This window comes from Nilaparvata lugens, chromosome 8 (assembly GCF_014356525.2).
Source record: "Nilaparvata lugens isolate BPH chromosome 8, ASM1435652v1, whole genome shotgun sequence".
Classification (NCBI taxonomy): Eukaryota; Metazoa; Arthropoda; class Insecta; order Hemiptera; family Delphacidae; genus Nilaparvata; species Nilaparvata lugens.
In genome coordinates this window covers 23,639,135-23,659,715 of record NC_052511.1, presented here as the reverse complement: position 1 = coordinate 23,659,715, position 20,581 = coordinate 23,639,135, and the positions used below count along the sequence as shown (strand labels likewise).

The 20,581-nt window shown below is 30.9% G+C and overlaps 1 protein-coding gene across 3 annotated transcripts; it reads left to right on the top strand.

Annotated features, from left to right (window-relative positions):
* Positions 1–38: 38 nt before the first annotated feature.
* Positions 39–20,193, top strand: LOC111046838. 3 transcript variants are annotated; one of them, XM_039434308.1, is made up of 7 exons: positions 39–1,568; positions 6,952–7,036; positions 10,505–10,700; positions 11,687–11,772; positions 12,898–13,039; positions 14,219–14,403; positions 14,837–20,187. In XM_039434308.1, exons 2-6 carry the CDS (start codon positions 6,959–6,961, stop codon positions 14,356–14,358), a joined length of 642 nt encoding a protein of 213 aa, XP_039290242.1. In that variant the 5' UTR covers positions 39–1,568; positions 6,952–6,958; the 3' UTR covers positions 14,359–14,403; positions 14,837–20,187. The 3 variants fall into 3 exon arrangements, with proteins under 3 accessions (XP_039290242.1, XP_022188165.1, XP_039290241.1); XM_022332473.2 differs by having other exon boundaries at positions 1,531–1,738; positions 14,837–20,193; XM_039434307.1 differs by lacking the exons at positions 39–1,568; positions 6,952–7,036 and adding an exon at positions 9,115–9,266.
* Positions 20,194–20,581: the final 388 nt, after the last annotated feature.

Here is a 20,581-nt window from a genome sequence, read left to right as displayed (position 1 = left end):
TCACTTCTAACATTATTCCGAAGTGTTATTATTAATCTATTCTGTTACTTATCACAGCCATCTCTACACCTTTTCCGATTCTATTTCAGTATCAATAATTGTAATTTGAATAGTCATTTGTATTTAAGGAAATGTCACATATGAATGTGAACATTCAATTGTTTTTGAGAAAGTATAATTTTTGTAATTGAGGAATCCAAATAATATCGCAACTGATCTTTTTCACAACTTGAAATATAGAACATCGGATCACTTTATGATAAAATGACGCAAGAGGATAGTATTCTCTCTTTCAATTCATTACTACTCAAATAAAATTGACTGTTCTCATTTAAATCTGATTTCTTCTCAATTAAAATTAGTTATTCTAAAATACAATTGATGTCTTCTCAAATTGATTCATACTTTCTCAAATACAATTGGAAAAGGTGTAGTAGGATATCATACCCATGAGCTGTAAATGCTGTAAGGTCCAGTTTTAGCTGATGAGATGTATTAGTCAAATATTATTCTCACTGAATTTCAGTCTATTTTCTTCAACCAATCAGGCTGACTGAACTTAGTTATGCAGCGTTGCCATTTTCATGGGATCAGCGCATCTTACAAACGATATGGTAGTTGTGGTAGTACTGTATAGTGAAGTTGATATCACGGTAGAGTACCGTAGCCTATCTATAATATTGTGAAAAAGTGATTGAAACTGTCACAATTATTGAAAAAAAAATGGTTTTGGTTGTTGGATTGATATTGAGATTCATTTTAAACTGTCAGCAATCATTATAAATATCAATGTTTCAAGTGAATCTCACTCACTATATAGTAAGCCAGAACTCTATTCTATTCTCTTCCAATCAAGTCCATAGTTTTTAAGATCAATCATCATTTTATTGATAAATGATGTATTTACATAGGATAATTTACAACGATAGTAATTTACATAGGATATTAACAACTAGTTTTTAGATTTGGTATTATCATTTTTTGTCATCAGTTATGGAGGTTTTGTTTCACAAAAATTATATAGGTAAAAGACTCCCTCACACTAGACGTCGATACTGATAGCCCAGTCAATAAAGGTTTATTCGATCCAATTTGTTAACAGTAAACAGGGAATCAATTATTATCTCTGTAACCTTTAATCGAAAAAAAAACTATCATATGTCATTCGATTCGTTACATTATTGACTACAATATTAGTCGTTTTTCGATTTGATATTTTTGTTTTCTCCGTTAGGTACTTGAAGCAGATGATTTAAAAGAAAAATGAGCCAATAATTTATGTCGGCAATTTCATTGCAAATCCATTGATGTGTATTGTTATGTATTTGTAATCATTAGAGGCTAATGATTTTTTTCCAAATTTGCACCCATGAATAATTTTTCTCAGGATGATAAAAAATAAAAATATCCGTTACAGATTCGAATTTGGCGCCTGTTTGAATTCAAAAGTGGTAGCCAACCCCTGTTATTGATTTGCAGCGATGACGTCACTTGACTGAGAGCAGGTTATACACGTTGATGAAAGAAAACATTGCACTCAGCAGTCAGCACAGCACTCAATAGTAGAGGTCCGTACAATACAAGGCTAACTCTAACACACCCTCGGTACCTCATTATTATACACTAGTTGACGACTCGCTTCTTATAAACTCTACTTTACCACCATAATATGCCATAAAAACTTATCGTTTTCTCCCCAAAATCTCCATTTTTCCATTCCCGCAAGTATCCAGTACATGTGAGTTGAGAATTACTATTGTCAAAAATATTGTTTGCAATTTTTTATTGTGTCATTCTAAACACACCCCTAATGATGTGCTTAAGTTGTAATTTAGTATGTTATTATGATACACGAATTAGTCCTAGTATATGTACTTTTTACTTCTGATACATTCCTACTGCTGCATCCTAAAAATATTGTTAAACATTTTATAATATTAGAAAATATAAACGGTACCTAATAGCTATGCTTTCATGCAAAATTCACCCTTATCACTACTCCAGGCTTCTTATGTTTTGTATGTTATGATATTATATAATTTAAAGGTTCTGTTGTTATTTCTGGAATACATTAGGCCTATTCATTATTCAATTATCGGTATATTTTTACAGATAAGTTGAAATTAAAATTGTAAAATTGAAATAAAATAGTTGCATGAAAACACCCTTATTACTGTACTGCACTTATTTTACATCACCGTATTACGAATGAGTGTGTGAGATACATATCAATTACGGTCGGATATCAAATTTTTAGTATCCTTAATAAAATATTATTTTTTGTTATAAAATTAGTGACAGATATATTCTAATTGCAAAATATTATCATGACAGCATGCAAAACACACATTTACTACAATATTTATGACAGTAGGCTAATCTTTTTCAAGTTAATTTATTAGAAAAAAGTTTCAATAGGTACGAGTAGATGGAATGCAATAATGTACAAATATAATATGAATAATTACTGCACAATTATTCTGTAAAAATAGCTAGGAAAAAGTTTAATTTATCATATTCTTTTGTATAACAACAATATAAGGCTACTTTTTTAGTAATAAAATGAAACAAAAATATAGTTCAGTACCATACACCAGTAGCCTTTTTATAGGCTAGGCTATTACAAAGCAACGGACGATTAAGTTTATTGTAAGAATGAATAAATAGATGAATTACATTCATCTTTTTATAAATTCTTCCAATTTTATTTAAAACAAAATTAAAACACCAACTTTATATATTTCGGGTACCGTACGGTAATAATACCATCGTCAGGGTTTTTATGATATAAGAATGGTAGTAAAAAGCAACAACTTATTCCGGCTAGTATACATCATCAAAATGATAGGGATCGAGAGGAAAAATAATAAAGAAACCTTGTGCTATTCCTCTCCTAAATTTAGATAAGGTTACACATCGTCCGTAATAGGTCAACTTTTGTAGTTCTTCACTTCACAAAATTTTTAATCCTAAAATATTTTCACAAAACAGATTTTAAAATTTAGATACTTTAAAACCAAACATAAAAGGAATATGAATTATAGTACAAAAATTTAAAAATGATAATTATATTTTGCTAATCTATTAGGCAGGTTTACTACACTGATTTTCTCAAGGAAATTTAGTAGCCTAATAGTTTTTTATCAAGTAGCCTATAGTGGAGTAATGGTATGATTTATCACACACAACGCAACTGCAGGATACGGTAATTTTTTAATCAATACTATAAGTAAATCAGTAACCAAGTAATTACTATAGCCTACCAAGTAATTGAATAGGTACTATAATTAATTCAATTTACCAAAATTGACCAAAAATAACTCAACTAATAGTTATTTTTGGCCATTTTTAGTAAACTAAACAACTTTCTCAAAAACTGATATTTTCAGAAGACTTTTTTTTATTCAATCAACAATACCGTACCATGAAGAATTCATCCTCTAAATTTAATGGATTTATCTTTACCGAATTTGAAATGTTCCGTCACAAAAATTTGAACTTTAGGCGCTCATATCTCAAAAAAGTAATGATCGAAAAAAATGTTTTCCTTGAAAACTAATTCATTTTGATAGTATACAAATCGAAAAACTTTGAAAAATATCACCAGTAGAGAGTTTATTTTTAGCCTTTGCACAGCCATAATAAAGGAAAGAACTGGCTTATAAACGTACGGGATAGGAAAATTATGTTTGACGCATCATCACGTGTCAGAACTACTGGACTGATTTACTTGAAATTTTGCATATAGATTCTTAATTAATTGGGGGATGGTTAAAGGCCGATTTTCAATTCTTCAAGATTTTATTACGTCAAGATTTTAGTTTGTCAAGTTTCAAAATAGACCCTTACGGAGCACGGGTTACCCTGCTAGTTTGTTATTAGGTCCCCTAGCTTTTTCATGCTCTAGGTGAGCTTTGGCTTTTTTTTAATCTTTCGAGCTTTGGTATGAAATTATTTGAATAAATTCCAACTGAATCTGACCCTGATAAAAAATGCTTGATTTTTTTATTTTTAAGTAATAGGTCACTATTTTTATTATTTCTTTCAATTGATAAATGAATGAATTAATTAATATTATGTTTTACTCGGGTAGAAATGAGAATGAGTTGAATAATCTGATGAATAGATGACTAAATGAATATAATAAAATAGCATTCCCATAATGGAGTATAGGTACGGAATTCTTCAAGATACAATAACATATTTATGCTCCTTTAGTGGCATAAGCTGTAACTCTGACGAAATGAGCTCTTGGCAATCTTTAATATATTTGAAAATAATCAGTTCATTTGAGTTAGACTATATTAATAAAAACTTTTGTATTTTCTTGGGCTCATTTTAATATCTCTTAATAGTAGAATGCTCCGGCACCAAGAATAATTGATCACCATTGGCTTGTTACTCTACATATTTCATGCCGTAAAAACTATCATGAAACCGAATTAGAATGACAATAAAAATATTATTAAAACCTCGCAAACCTCAAAGAACCAGAATAGAGAACAAAGTGCAGAATTTTTAAACAGTATTTCTCAGGTAATGAACCTTATTGTAGTTAAAAATAAATTCCGACAATTTTCCACATGTAATACATAAATAAATTTGTTCAGTAATAAAAGTTCCCTTTCAGCCTAGAAAATTATCGTGAAAGTCTGAATAAATCCCGCATCTATTTAAAATATGGAACATATTTTATTGATCAAGAGAGACTATATTATAGAGCTCTGATATTCAAGTAGAGCTGTAGATAAATCATTGATATCGAAAAGGAAGGAGCACCAAAGAACGATTTTGAATATATCCAATAGCATGAAAAATGACTGCAGAAAAAGAAGAAGAAGAAGAAAAGAGAATAAAGAATGAAGATTGAAAAGAGATTTCATTGAAGAGACGTTCGTGTCATAACGAATATGAAGCTTTCACAAACAGTCAACGATGATTTGTCAGGAAATCTGACAGTTTATTCATAGTTTTGCTTTTTTACTGCTCGATATTGATCAGTATAATATCGGAGACAAATAGTGTTAGCCCACGTGATAGCCTTCTCTAGACAAATAATAAATAGGGAGAAGGAAGTATTAGAAATTATTAGAGGGGCTTCTTTAGAGTTGAATCCAATAAAGTTATAGAATTAAGACCTGTTGTCTTTTTGGTTAACAAAAATGTATTACTTGATACTATATACCAGTTTCATTGAACTTGATTTGATTAACATTTAGGCGGGATGCACACCGGAGAAACGCGTTTCGTGAAAAAAGTTTCAGGAAACGTGAAACGAGAGTTGCTCGCAATCGACTGATAAGATTAAGCAGGGAACGTTTCTTTTGTATGCATGCGCGAGTGAAACGGATTGATTGAAACAAGTTTCATGAAAGAGGGCTTCACGAAATGCGTTTCTCCTGTGTGCATCCCGCCTAACATATCTATCTGAAGGTTAATCTTTGGTTAAATTTGTATAAATTGACGAGTTATTGATATTGTTGATCTGACATCTGAGAATTAATCAAGTCAAATATAAAGAAGTGACCACGACTTACTAGGTAGCCTACAATATTCTAGCTATAAAAATTTGTAATGAGGCTCCAACAGCCCACAACTGAAGAAAAACAATTGTTAAATGTGACCCAAACGATAAAATATAAAGATAAGATAGAGGAATTCAATTATAATATGTATTAACATAGGAAAATCAATGAATTTGTACAAAAGTAGAGAACAGATATTTTCATATTGAAATTGTCTGCAAAAAGTAATTCATTATTGACTATTTCTATACCGTATATAATGTGTTAAAAATTGATGTTATTCTCAATTTTCTCTATGATAATTCAAATTTATCATGTTTGATAGGCTACAATACCCAGTTAATTAATGAAAAATGATTATTATGTCTCAATTTGTGTCAAGAAACACTGGATATTTTTTCAAAGGAACTTCTAGGGGGGATTTATTTATATGAGTCATGAATAATGTAATTTTCGTGTTTTCTCTCTCTCCCTCTCTTTCTATCTGCCTCTCTCTCTCTTGTCCTGTATGTATAAGAGGCGTCTGATGGTGCATCATCACAGCACTTCACCTGCATCTTGTTTGTTTTGTTCTGCATTTTCAACACACGGAAGTGCATCTTCAGTCTGACCTCAAAAGAAGCGGAAAGAGGTGGAAAACAAGGACAAGAGGCAGAAAGAGTAAGAGAGACTGAGAGAGGAAAATAAATTGAGTGAGGGAGAGTAAAGAGAAAATTAGAAAAAGTTAGGTGAAGAGAAAGAAAAGACGGAAAAAATGAAGAGTGAAGTGATAAGTAGAAGAGAAAAGCTATAGCGCTATATAGAGGGTGAGAAAATAGAGAGAAAAAGAGAGAGAGAAAGTGAGTAAAAGAGAGAAGTGTTTGTCACGTACTTGAAGTTGAGAGCAATTAAAGCATCGTTGTGCATGTGGAGAGTACTTGCGGAGAACCCACAGACCTTTCTTTTTTAATGTAACCAACAACCAGCATTGTATTCATCTGAATTTGTATTCTATTCCACCCTTCTGGAATAATGATGGAGCAGCATGCTTGTATTGTTTTTTTTTTCAGAGCAAAGTTGTATCCCTTATTCACTGTGAAGTTGAGATTTTTTTATCATAGCATGTTGTGTGTCACACTGATTGATGAAATCTCTAATAAATTTAAAGTCATTATTTCAAATCAATATTATTTTCCCAAAATAACAGTCCATTATCAGAAATAATTATATACTAAGCATTGAGGCTTCATTGAACAATATATATTTTTTGTAACACAGAATTTCTTACACTACCGGTAGGCCTACCGTACCTTAAAAGTACGGTACTTGTACGATCAATTTACTTTTCATATACAATTGATTTATTGATGATAGATCGGAAGTGAGAAACAATTTATGTTCTATTGTAGGTACATTTAATCTTAGATGAATTTATTTCTAATTGCAGATAAAGCATGGCTCTACCAGTGCAAAACTGCTTCAACGTTTTAACCCTCAGACAGGGTACACTGCTAATAGCTGTCGTCGAACTGGTCAGTTATTTTAAAACTTCCTATAATATGATTTATCTACTGTTTGTGATTTAATGTAGATTTTTGATAGTGATTTTATTCGATTTAGAAATACATAACAACTATATTTTGAACTGGAGAAATAAAATTATGGATTTATCAGAAAAAAAATATTAGAAATATTCCATTGTACGCTATCATCTTCAAAAACAATTCTTTCCCATAACATATTCAGCTATCCTCATTTATTGAACTACTTGCAAACTGTGTTGCCTATCCATACTTTTTCACTATTAATATAAACCTTAATTTCAAAACACTTATGAAGTGAAAAATGCACTTACTATTAGCAGTGACCATTAGCAGTTTCGACCTGGAGTAGGTCATCATCTGACTGAACAAACTTCTGATAGAAGATGATGATGATGATGATGATGATGATGATTATGATGACCTACACCAGGTCGCAACTGCTAATGGTAAGTGAATTTTTCATTTTAAATGTGTTTACCAATAATATTCGTATGGCTGTTATTGGTGGAGCTCCTGACGGAAGTTCCACCTCGCCTGAATAAATCATTTGAGCCATCAATGCGGCTTACGACTGTCATACTTGAGCCGGGACCGACAATGTAACGTGGCCATCCGATAAGACAGTAGTGACCTGATCAAACTGTTGGCTTTGAGCGGGTTTGAACCGGGATCTCTAGGTTGCTACACAAGCACTCTATCCACTAGACCACGGATCACTCCTTTAAAAGTGTTTTAAAATTCAAGACTTCCAAAGCTAATGACTGCCACTAAGATCATTATTGTCAAGATCAATAATTAATATTACAACAAATATAAATAGCACAAGATTTCCTACTTCTATTATTCCTCTTCCAACTTTATTCACATTTAGTGTCATTTGTAAAAATATACCGGAATAACTTAAATCTATCCACTATAGAAGGTGCTTGATGGTGATAGAAAATCAGCAACTCTGTAGTGCTATCTTTACCACTACTTTATAACGTAAAACTGTGAATAGAGTGCAGTATGTTCACTTCTTGACAACAATCATTTCTCATTTTTTCTGTCCCTTGATTTTCCACTCTTGAATTATATTGTACTCTGTAAGCTTATATTATTGACAATTGTTGTGGCAGTTTTTGGCAGTATTGCTCCTTTTCCTGCTGCTGCTGCAAATTTCAACTGCATCTTGGAACATTGTACTCGACAAGCTGTTGACCATTTTCAATTGCTGTTGGATTGTAGTTCCTGTCAGTGCTGCTGCTGTTCCTGCTGGTGGTGGGGAGTGCGGACGCGCAGGAGATGGCGGCTGTGTTGGAGGCGGACATCGAGGACAGTGCGGCGAGGGAGGGCATCGCCTTGGCACCCGACGACCTGCCTCAGTCCGTCACCACCACTCACAACCAGGTTCAGTTGCACAAGGCGCAGCATCTCGCTCTAGGTAACTAGTCATTACACTAGCTGTTCATTCATTTATTAAACTTGGAAAAGCTAATATGATCTAATAATTAGATCCTGATATTATAGCTGATGCAATTAGAATCGAAACAAGTAATCAATAAGATACAGAGAAAGTGAGTAAAAGAGAGAAGTGTTTGTCACGTACTTGAAGTTGAGAGCAATTAAAGCATCGTTGTGCATGTGGAGAGTACTTGCGGAGAACCCACAGACCTTTCTTTTTTAATGTAACCAACAACCAGCATTGTATTCATCTGAATTTGTATTCTATTCCACCCTTCTGGAATAATGATGGAGCAGCATGCTTGTATTGTTTTTTTTTTCAGAGCAAAGTTGTATCCCTTATTCACTGTGAAGTTGAGATTTTTTTATCATAGCATGTTGTGTGTCACACTGATTGATGAAATCTCTAATAAATTTAAAGTCATTATTTCAAATCAATATTATTTTTCCAAAAATAACAGTCCATTATCAGAAATAATTATATACTAAGCATTGAGGCTTCATTGAACAATATATATTTTTTGTAACACAGAATTTCTTACACTACCGGTACCGTACCTTAAAAGTACTTGTACGATCAATTTACTTTTCATATACAATTGATTTATTGATGATAGATCGGAAGTGAGAAACAATTTATGTTCTATTGTAGGTACATTTAATCTTAGATGAATTTATTTCTAATTGCAGATAAAGCATGGCTCTACCAGTGCAAAACTGCTTCAACGTTTTAACCCTCAGACAGGGTACACTGCTAATAGCTGTCGTCGAACTGGTCAGTTATTTTAAAACTTCCTATAATATGATTTATCTACTGTTTGTGATTTAATGTAGATTTTTGATAGTGATTTTATTCGATTTAGAAATACATAACAACTATATTTTGAACTGGAGAAATAAAATTATGGATTTATCAGAAAAAAATATTAGAAATATTCCATTGTACGTTATCATTTCTATCATCTTCAAAAACAATTCTTTCCCATAACATATTCAGCTATCCTCATTTATTGAACTACTTGCAAACTGTGTTGCCTATCCATACTTTTTCACTATTAATATAAACCTTAATTTCAAAACACTTATGAAGTGAAAAATGCACTTACTATTAGCAGTGACCATTAGCAGTTTCGACCTGGAGTAGGTCATCATCTGACTGAACAAACTTCTGATAGTAGATGATGATGATGATGATGATGATTATGATGACCTACACCAGGTCGCAACTGCTAATGGTAAGTGAATTTTTCATTTTAAATGTGTTTACCAATAATATTCGTATGGCTGTTATTGGTGGAGCTCCTGACGGAAGTTCCACCTCGCCTGAATAAATCATTTGAGCCATCAATGCGGCTTACGACTGTCATACTTGAGCCGGGACCGACAATGTAACGTGGCCATCCGATAAGACAGTAGTGACCTGATCAAACTGTTGGCTTTGAGCGGGTTTGAACCGGGATCTCTAGGTTGCTACACAAGCAATCTATCCACTAGACCACGGATCACTCCTTTAAAAGTGTTTTAAAATTCAAGACTTCCAAAGCTAATGACTGCCACTAAGATCATTATTGTCAAGATCAATAATTAATATTACAACAAATATAAATAGCACAAGATTTCCTACTTCTATTATTCCTCTTCCAACTTTATTCACATTTAGTGTCATTTGTAAAAATATACCGGAATAACTTAAATCTATCCACTATAGAAGGTGCTTGATGGTGATAGAAAATCAGCAACTCTGTAGTGCTATCTTTACCACTACTTTATAACGTAAAACTGTGAATAGAGTGCAGTATGTTCACTTCTTGACAACAATCATTTCTCATTTTTTCTGTCCCTTGATTTTCCACTCTTGAATTATATTGTACTCTGTAAGCTTATATTATTGACAATTGTTGTGGCAGTTTTTGGCAGTATTGCTCCTTTTCCTGCTGCTGCAAATTTCAACTGCATCTTGGAACATTGTACTCGACAAGCTGTTGACCATTTTCAATTGCTGTTGGATTGTAGTTCCTGTCAGTGCTGCTGCTTTTCCTGCTGGTGGTGGGGAGTGCGGACGCGCAGGAGATGGCGGCTGTGTTGGAGGCGGACATCGAGGACAGTGCGGCGAGGGAGGGCATCGCCTTGGCACCCGACGACCTGCCTCAGTCCGTCACCACCACTCACAACCAGGTTCAGTTGCACAAGGCGCAGCATCTCGCTCTAGGTAACTAGTCATTACACTAGCTGTTCATTCATTTATTAAACTTGGAAAAGCTAATATGATCTAATAATTAGATCCTGATATTATAGCTGATGCAATTAGAATCGAAACAAGTAATCAATAAGATACAGAGTTTTGCTGTCGGTAGTTCGTGATTAGTTCATAATTTATTTATTGAACATTTTGTACCGTTACTTGAAAAGCTGATGCGCAGTTCAATCCTGATAGTAGATGATAGGTTCAAAAAAAGTTTCCATAGTTAATATTAAGACACACAACATCTTGCTTTCGGTGCCTAATTGGTATTTTTATAATAAATAAATTAGCTCATTTATGTATTACCAATATTTAACTTTAAAAGCTTATTCAGTATTAGGTGATTGTATAAAAATGGGGAAGCATAATACCGGTAAGTAGCCCAATTAGTAATGAATAGCTTTAGTGATTTTTGTTCACTTTATTATTGTCATTCTATTTCCATTGGTACAATAACTCTCGCTCCTCGCTCCTACCTTTGACGTAATGTTGTATTTCCATTCCCTAGGTACTACAGTATATCAACAGAAAAAATCGAGTAGGTTTGTGTCCTTTAAAAGGTGAAGGGTATTTTATAAGCGCTTCTTAAATCAAGTCTTATCTGTAAAAATATTTTCAATGGGGTATATGTAAGATGAATAGGTGAAGAATAACTCGCTTCACCGAGGCTACAATGTATATTATGTGATTTATAGGTCTTCATTACAGATTTTCTCAAACTAGAGGATACCGCGAACCTAAAACCAAAATTTAATAATATATAGATATAGCTTATTCCTCGATTTTAGCATGGATCCGTTTGCAATGAATTCTAACACAAATAATAGGTATAAAGCAATGTTGTAACATTTTAATAGCTCAATGTATATTCTCACTTCTTAGTAAGTTATATAGGTACCTTGGTTGTATTAAATTTGATTTTTAAATATAATCTTATTTTTTCTTATTTTCAGTGGTTATAATGTCGCTTTACACCGGAGTTATCATGGCAATCGTCCTCCTCATTTCCTGCATACTTCTGCTATATGGAACAGCAATGGTTTGTATACTTTTTCGTATTTTAACCCCAATATTTTTGGCCATTTTAGCAATGCTTGTAAATTACTTTACACTAGTCTACTTGTAAATTTCCAGTATTGTAGGTGAATAATGGACAGTTACCCACCATTTGGAAAATAAACTATAATGGAGAATTGATGAGAAAATAACATATTTGCAGGATAAAATTAATTTGGGTCTTAATGGGTTAAGAGATTTGAATTTTTTTGGGAATTGAAATTGAAATTTATTCACAACACTGACATATGTTTTACAAATATTTTTACAATGCAATTATTACAAAGAAACAGTATCATGATGGAAAAAAAGAGAAGAACTTCAGTAGCTTAACAGCTGTGGTTGAAGTTCTACATTATTGTTATTGTACATAATAATATGAACGAGACAGTCACTTGATTTTGGTAACTAAAAAAAAAGAATAAGTCTTTGTCAATTTCACACAAACAGAATTAGAGCAATAGTAAAAAACAAAAAAGAAATAATAATAAAACCTGAAAAAACAAATAAAATTTATATTTCTTATTTTCCTCATAGGCTACATTTTGAAGCTCTCAGAACAATTCAAGCATAACTTACCCGAAAGTCTCCTGTAAGTTTTGTGGACACAGAATTGTTTTTTTTTTAATATTGACTGCTGGAATAATGGCAACTGGAGCTCTTAGCAGGAGCTCTTTCACTTCACTATACCTATACATATCTCAATTCAAATTTTTTGTACTAAACGCTAATACTGGCCGTTAATTGGGCAAGTGGTCGGTTAGGCCTATTGGTGATTTTGCAGGTTTTCGAAAAATATAGCGTGGTTATTGCTGCATACTATTGAATCAAATAATCATATCCCTTCTGAAACAAATAGTTATTGTTTGAGTATAGAACAAAAAATCAAGCTTTTAATGACTACAACATCATTCACTTGAGTGAGATTCACTCCAGTCAGTATTTCTCGTAAATAACATTAGGTAAATCTTCTCAATAAATCAATGCTGACAATATATGAAGGGAATCTCTCTATAGTTGAATTTATTCCATTGACAAAAATGCACAATCAATGAGTTTATTTGACGAATGGTTGAAAACATGTTCAATAATAAAATTAATGTTGCAGAGGTTTCGGAAGCTGATGTTACCCTGGATCAGCATTGCTCTGCTAGGTCTGGTGTTGAGTATCACAGGAATGCTGGTGTCCATGTTCCTAGCTCAAGGCTTCAGAGCCATGTGGATACTGGCTATTGGATCGACGATGATTGGTCAGTTTAACTGTTATTCAACCAACTAACCCCCAATAGAAAAGCTCACATTTTCCCTAAATATGATCAATATAATGGTTTTAAGATAGGCCTGTAACTTATGTGACCAAACACATACAGTGTAGCTAGATTAATCAGTGAAATGTGCTATAGCCAATTATGTTCACTAGATTTGAAGTAATCAATTCATGATTATTATCATAAATTATTATTAACTTATTATCAGTTAAAATATTATTATAAAAGTTTGTTCACCGAGGTTCAGAGAAAAGCTCTTCCTTCACACTATTTCATTGACTAGGCCTATATTTTAATTATTCAACTAATATTTTTATTATATTATAGAAAATAAATAGTAACCTTGTAATATTTATACAAATATGTTTAATTTAAATTTAAAAATATCAAAAGGGTAGGCATACTATATGTAGTTGTGTTCTGGAAATGAACATTCAAGTAGCCTTATTGAAATACATAACAGATAATATTTATATATTATTTTTCCATCCAATAACTATTTTATTTAGATGGAGTTGAAATATGATTGTTCACTCTGTACTGAACTTGAACACTTAATATTTATGGATTGAAGTAGGCTAAAAGTTTCCATTGAATGACTGGAAATTCCATCTTACTAACAATGCATAGATTTAAAAAATTATAGTTCATGTTTTTCAACGTAGAATAATATTGGCCTATAATTGATTTTGAAGATATCTTCTTTTTTGTATACATGATTGACTTCTCTGTGAAATTTTTCCAATTAAATTTGAGTGTTTACTTTATAATATTAATCTTCGGTAGATTCGATAGTAATTCATAAGAACCCCGAAAGAAGATAAAATATGTTGAACGAAGCACATAATTGTATTTCAAACATAATTTTAAAATATGTATTTATCATTCGACCCAGAAGAATGTCAAGCCATAATCGAATTCATAGCAAGCTCATATAACAGTCTTTTATATCTTCGTAGTTATTAGTTAAAAGTAGCCTATTATATTATAATATCCCTTTTCTTTAAAGCTTTAAAGTGAGCTATATAATTTTTATCGTTACCGTAAGATTTACTCAAGAACAAAATAATGTGATGCAATTTGTACTTTTTATAAATTAATCAACTTTTCTATTTAGTTTTGACTTTTTTCCTTTCAATTTGTTTTTTATTTGGTTGACAGTGTTTGCATTCTACATCTGGCTAGTGGTGTACAGTCACTACAAAGAGCTGTGTGCTCTAGAGGAGGCCATCTGCAGTACCAACCATCACATGCTCAAGAACGGATACTTCCACTTTCCAGAAAAAGCATACAATGTATAATTCATTACACAAAATTGTACAGTGCTACTTCTACACTTTAAAGCGGTAAGTCAAGATTGATTATACAGAGTTGGTGAAAATTATGGAAACATCTTGATATTTCTCTTACAAAGCTATTTCAGAGATGAAATAGCTATTTATAGATGAACATTATTATCAGAGATGTTTTAGAATATTGTTCTAAAATACAATGAAACACAACACATGATGAAATGGTCAAGGAAATACATTCAAAGGAATTGATAAAGACAATGAAAAGAAGCCTCTCACCAATAAAAATCGTCGTTAAACATGTACCTAACAATATTCTATTAGAAAATGTTCAAGTAATAATAATATTGTGAGAATAAGTCTTTTCTGCTTTAATTGGTTTTATTGACACTAAACTCAAGTTCAATGCTCAGAAAGCATCAAGGTTGGGCTTACTCAACCCTGCTCACTTTTTCATCTCTAATACTCACCTTTAAATCTTTTGCAGCTTTGCAAATTTCGATGGAATGTTTTGGACTCTGAGACCACAGGGGAGGAGAAGCTGTTGCTTACATTTCTGGAAAATATTTTATTCATTCCAGAAATAGTATTCGCTCGACTTAATTCCTATTTAATTACTAGCCTTCATAGAATTCTTCATATATAACATTATATTCATTAATTATTTTATAAAACAGCGTTCTGATTCTAATATTACTGAATCACTTATTTACGAATATAATAATAAATTATGAGTATATTTACTAAGTATGAATCTTGGCAAAAAATACATTCAAAGGAATTGATAAATACAATGGAAAGAAGATTTTCTCACTAATAAAAAATCGTCGTTAAACATGTACCTTCCGTACCTAGCAATATTCTAATGAAAAATGTTCAGATAATAATAATAATATTGTGAGAATAAATCCAAGGATAATGAAGTAATTAAGGAGGGTATACAAAATATAAAATTGGAATGATTATGAAATAAGTATAAATAGAATGATCAATTATTATGAATATAAATTACACAATAATAATTATGAAATATAGTTATTTGATAAGTGTGGTAAAGTTAAGCGTCTTAACTCAAAAAGCTTGGGAGATTTTTCACATAAAGTATATACTGCCTTGAAGATTTAAAATGCTTGTGCTTGCTATGATAAGATTATATAAACTCTTATCTCTAAGCTTTTTCTGATGAGAATGGGGATATTGAGGGAATTGCCAGTCTATGAAAATACTGTGTGAAATACTGTAGCTCTCTGATATATGAATCTCTTTTGAGTTACGAAATATATATATCTCTATTTTTCTCACATTATATTGGAATATTTTTATAACTTTTGATATGCTTTCTTACTCAAATTGAAAGTTTATTGAAAGTCATTGGTGTGACCAGTATCAGGAAATATTTATGATATCTCTGAATAATTGTTTTCGTTTTAAAGTTCACTTTCCTTGTTAATATTATCATTGCTGGTGAACAGGAACTTCTATGCTTTTTATAATATTGTAGTTGATTTAAATACTAGGTATTGAAAAGTAGCCTACATAGTAGAGGAATATTCATACTATTGTGGGACGGATAAGAAGGAACCAAGCAGTATTTTTTGTAACAAATTGGAGTATTACTTTTCTATTATAATGCTTGAGCAATTAAATTATTGCTTAGGGATAATTGTTAACATATTATTCAAAAACTTTATTATATATAGTTTGTTTCTCATTTTTATGATTTTCTTAGTTGAAGAATATTTTTTCAGCCTGTTATTTTTTATAATTATAAGTTGAAAATTTTGTATACTATTGATTTATCAAAGTAGCGTTCATTCTAAATAAATAAAATTAGATGTAGGCTTCTGTATGTACTATTATATTGTTCTGCTTTGTAAAATATCCTTAATTTGATCAATATTTTTTATAGTCTCTCAATAGATTCTTTTTCAATTTTGAAATCATTAAACATTCTTGTCCAAAGAAGAAAACCGGTCTTACTAATAAATTAGTGTCCGTTTTCTATATTCAGTACCGTAGCTCACTGAATACATGGTTATTTTTGTAACTATGGAATATTAAACTCTTTTATATTATAGTCAATTGATAGCGATAGTGTATTGTGTACCGTATTCCTAATTTCTCATCAATATAGATTTGCGATTATGATTTTGAAAAATAAGAATTGCCTTCTTATGACAAAATAATTACACGAGTGTTGTTAAGCGCTGTTTGATATTTTTTATTAGAGAAAATGTTGATCAACTTTTTTTGTAGCTAGCACAAAAATTATAGAATTGCACATTGGAAAAATTAGAATTTATTCTATTTGCACGCACAATTTTTATAAATTATCAAAGTAAAAACACCAACAATGATTCAGTTTTAGAAATAGTTTCATCAATTTCGTTATCTGGATAAAGAAAATCTCTATAAGTCAATATAATCAATACAATTCATTTTTTGATATGTTTTATTAACAAAAATCCTCATGAAACAGGATAAACAGTACCGTATTTGTTTTCTTTTTCACTGTAGGTACATAGAAAATATTGTCATTCTTCAAAAATATACAGTATATTATCGTATTGGTTGGATAGTGATAAATTATATGTGTAGATATTATTTTACAGAATATTATAATTATACATAACAAGATAGACTTTGCTGGAAGATAAACAGTTGTAGATCTCTTTAGAAATATTATGTAGGCTAACACACATAGATATGATAATATGCTACTTTCATAAATTCTAAGCTATAATGAATAATTATTTATGTGTATTGTCATGATAATTATGCGAATTATAACCACTTCTGGAGCTAACTTCAAAGTGTGTTATAATCAATGGTCGAAACTAGGGAATTTCATATTTTTGTAATATATAGTTTTGTAAATTAGTTAAGGCAGTTGGAAATGATAAAAATAATTATCGTAGAACATTAGAGAGATTTGAAGTAGAGTGTCTCATGTAGAAAGTTCTTATCCTGGAGTAGGGATTTTTTCAGTTTTCCTTCAATATCTTTTGAACCCAGCGGTTTTGTGATGTAAAAAGCTATTATAAATGTATCTGGGGAATTATTCATTATTTATTAATTTATTGAACCATGCAGTTAATAATGATGGAAATAAATTTGAGTGGGAAAAAGAGTGTAATTAAGTTATTGAGCTGTTTCTTAAAGCTTTTAATGATGAGGAACTGGTTTTCTATCTCGCCGTGTAGCCATGTTCTGGAGAACCTACTATTTTTGGTGGGTTCCATAACACTTCAAAACTACCACTCAGTTTTATATGCAGATACTCTATGTGAGCTATATAAGCTCTATCTATTATGTAAGCTGCCACTAAATCAGGGATTATTTTAGATAACATTTTATTCTGTAGTTAATCTATTATTTCGAATAAAAAGTTAATTGATCTTGTGAAAATAAATGTTGATTTTCGAAATTTTGAGAATCACGAAACGATTACAAATCAATACTATTTTCAAGTAAGCTTCCGAATGATTTGTGAATTAAAATACTATCTATTAATAATAATAATAATTATTATTATTAATAATTAATATTATTAATTGTTATAATTAATATTAGGTAATTATTATTATTATTTTTTATAATTATTAATAATTATTATTTCTTGAAAAAATTGAATGATTGATAATCATTATTTTAAGAGATTTATCTTAAGTTAAATAATTTTTTTTCGAAACTGTTATAAAATATTTTATTACAGTTTATTCACTATATAGGCTAATATCTCTCAAGTATTATCAATAAGGACACACATTTTATTAATGTTGATTTATTTACTGCGTTAATAATATCAAAATTTTATCACTGTTCCACTTGTATTATTCAGTTTTCAATTGTATTATCTCTTTAGTTTTCAATTATTTTTTTGGAATAGTAGGCCCTATGTTGTTGTGTCACAAAAATACTGTAGCACTTCTATTATCCGTAAAAAATAATTGAAACTCTAATGGAGTCGGATAATCGAAGGAAAATAAATCAATCCTTTTTGATGAATAATAACAAATCATTTCAATGATAAACATAAACTGTGAAAAATCATTGAACGATGCATTAGGCCAAAAAGATTGCACTATATTGATCAAAGAGAAATATAAAGTTGAAGCTTCTTTTTAAAATTGAAAAGTTAGATTAAAATCGAATTAATTAAATGATCGAAATGGAAATTTGATGTTGGATATAGAGGTGCTACAGTAATGTGCAACTTATAGATAAGCATCCACTTATAGGATATGAGAAGAATATAATAAATAATATTGTTACCGCATCTATTCAATTAATCAAATATAAGCAAACACTATAAAATCTAATTATTATATTGCTGTGATACTATAAACTTATGGATATGAGGAGTTGACACTGATGTTGGAAAAGTTTATTGTTAAATATATGAAGCATGTTTTTTTTGTATCAATAATATCCCACGTACCAAATCAGCTAAAATTGTGTAAAAATACTTTTTTTAGTTTCAAATTGATCCAGAAATTTAATCTATTTCAATGACCAACTCATAATTTTCTACTGACAGTTGTTTAACAAAATCTTGTTATCACTATTCCAATGTGAATGTGGTAGGTAGCTGTTTTTTTTTCAATTTTCCCCTTATAAAATCGAAAAATACAAAATTCTTTATAAAGGAATGAAACTGTGTTTTCTTCATTCAAGCATTTCTCAAATAAGTTGATTAATTTCAAATTATTTTTTTCAACTATTGGAGTCTTGCATGACTGCTTCCTCTAAATTGTATCACTACTGGATCCACCCACTGCTCCTCGTCATGCCATACAATATTCTGCAAGACTGTTCCACAAAATTTTATTTTGCCTGATTGATTCAGAACAAATGAATATATCTGTTTTATTTGATTTTGTAGTTCCATAATCATTTTTCTCGTCTCCCTGATTGAATAAGTGCAGTTTATATTCATTGTCATTCACCAAATCTATTCACCCTTTCAACAATTCATTCCATCATTCACTTGATTAAATATTATTTTCATTCGCCTTTTAAAGAAATAATATGATATGCTTTCATTAGGCCTACTTATAAATTCATTTCTCTCAAATTTCTCATTGATTTCAATAAATCTCTAGTTCATTACACCTGAAGTATTTCTTTAGACGTTTCCCCCGCAACTTCCTCATCAAACTTTACCGTATTAACAAAAAACTACCTAATAAAAAGCATAGAATTCCTTACCAGTAGTCCCTAATATTCACTCATTATTAAAATTCTTTTCCACTGATTATTTTTCATCTCAAGCCTCTCTTTGCTTCTATCATCGTTCATAGATTATCTTCTATTAAATCCTCAACCCTTAATCCATTATAATATCACCTAATCAACTCATATTCGCACTCATATTATTTTTTTCATTTTCCTTCGAAGCTTCTGCTCTATTCACATTGCATCATAAGCTTTCACTTATTTTTTAAAACTCTTGTTTATAAAGTGATAGCCTGTTTATAAACCATTCTTGAGAACGGTCTTAGCCAGACACGATTTAGTTGCCAAAAGCAACCAATCAGAATGACTCTTCTAGCTGGTTTCTAGGCAAATAACTTTCTTAGGATGTGTCTATAATACTACAATCAATTCCTTCACCTCTGCTTTTTGTAAAATTATCATTTTTAATTGAAAACGGTAGACGAGTTAAATGGAAATAACGTCTACTGTGCTTTACCAACCCAATGTTTGAAATTAATTTATAATCCTGAAAATACTTGTAAAACTATTATTAAACCAATATTGTAATAACAATACTATGATATATATTTTGAAATACTTATTGAACTGATACTAATATTGAAATAAATATTATGTATAATTAGACTTATGTTTTCATTTCTTCTATTCCTCTATTCTATGCCTCGAATTCAATAATGTAGCACCAAATCTATGTTTATCATTTTACAATTTTCACTAAAAGCCATGAACATTAAAAGTTTTCTTAGGAGAAAAATGGAATTTTTGCTGAAACTGGTGGATGATACATGACAGTATTTGAGGCGAGGAAAACGAATGAGACACTAGATCTCATGTTAACGAGATACAGTAGGCCTATACACACACATATTAGAAGAATGAAGATTGAAAAACTTGATATGTCCATATCTCGCCGAATGGTTGTGATTTTTTAAAATTGACAGTAGTGGCCATACAAGTTGATCCCTAATTTTACGGTGCGGGGGCGGGCGGAGGTTGAAGGAAGCTAAAGTGA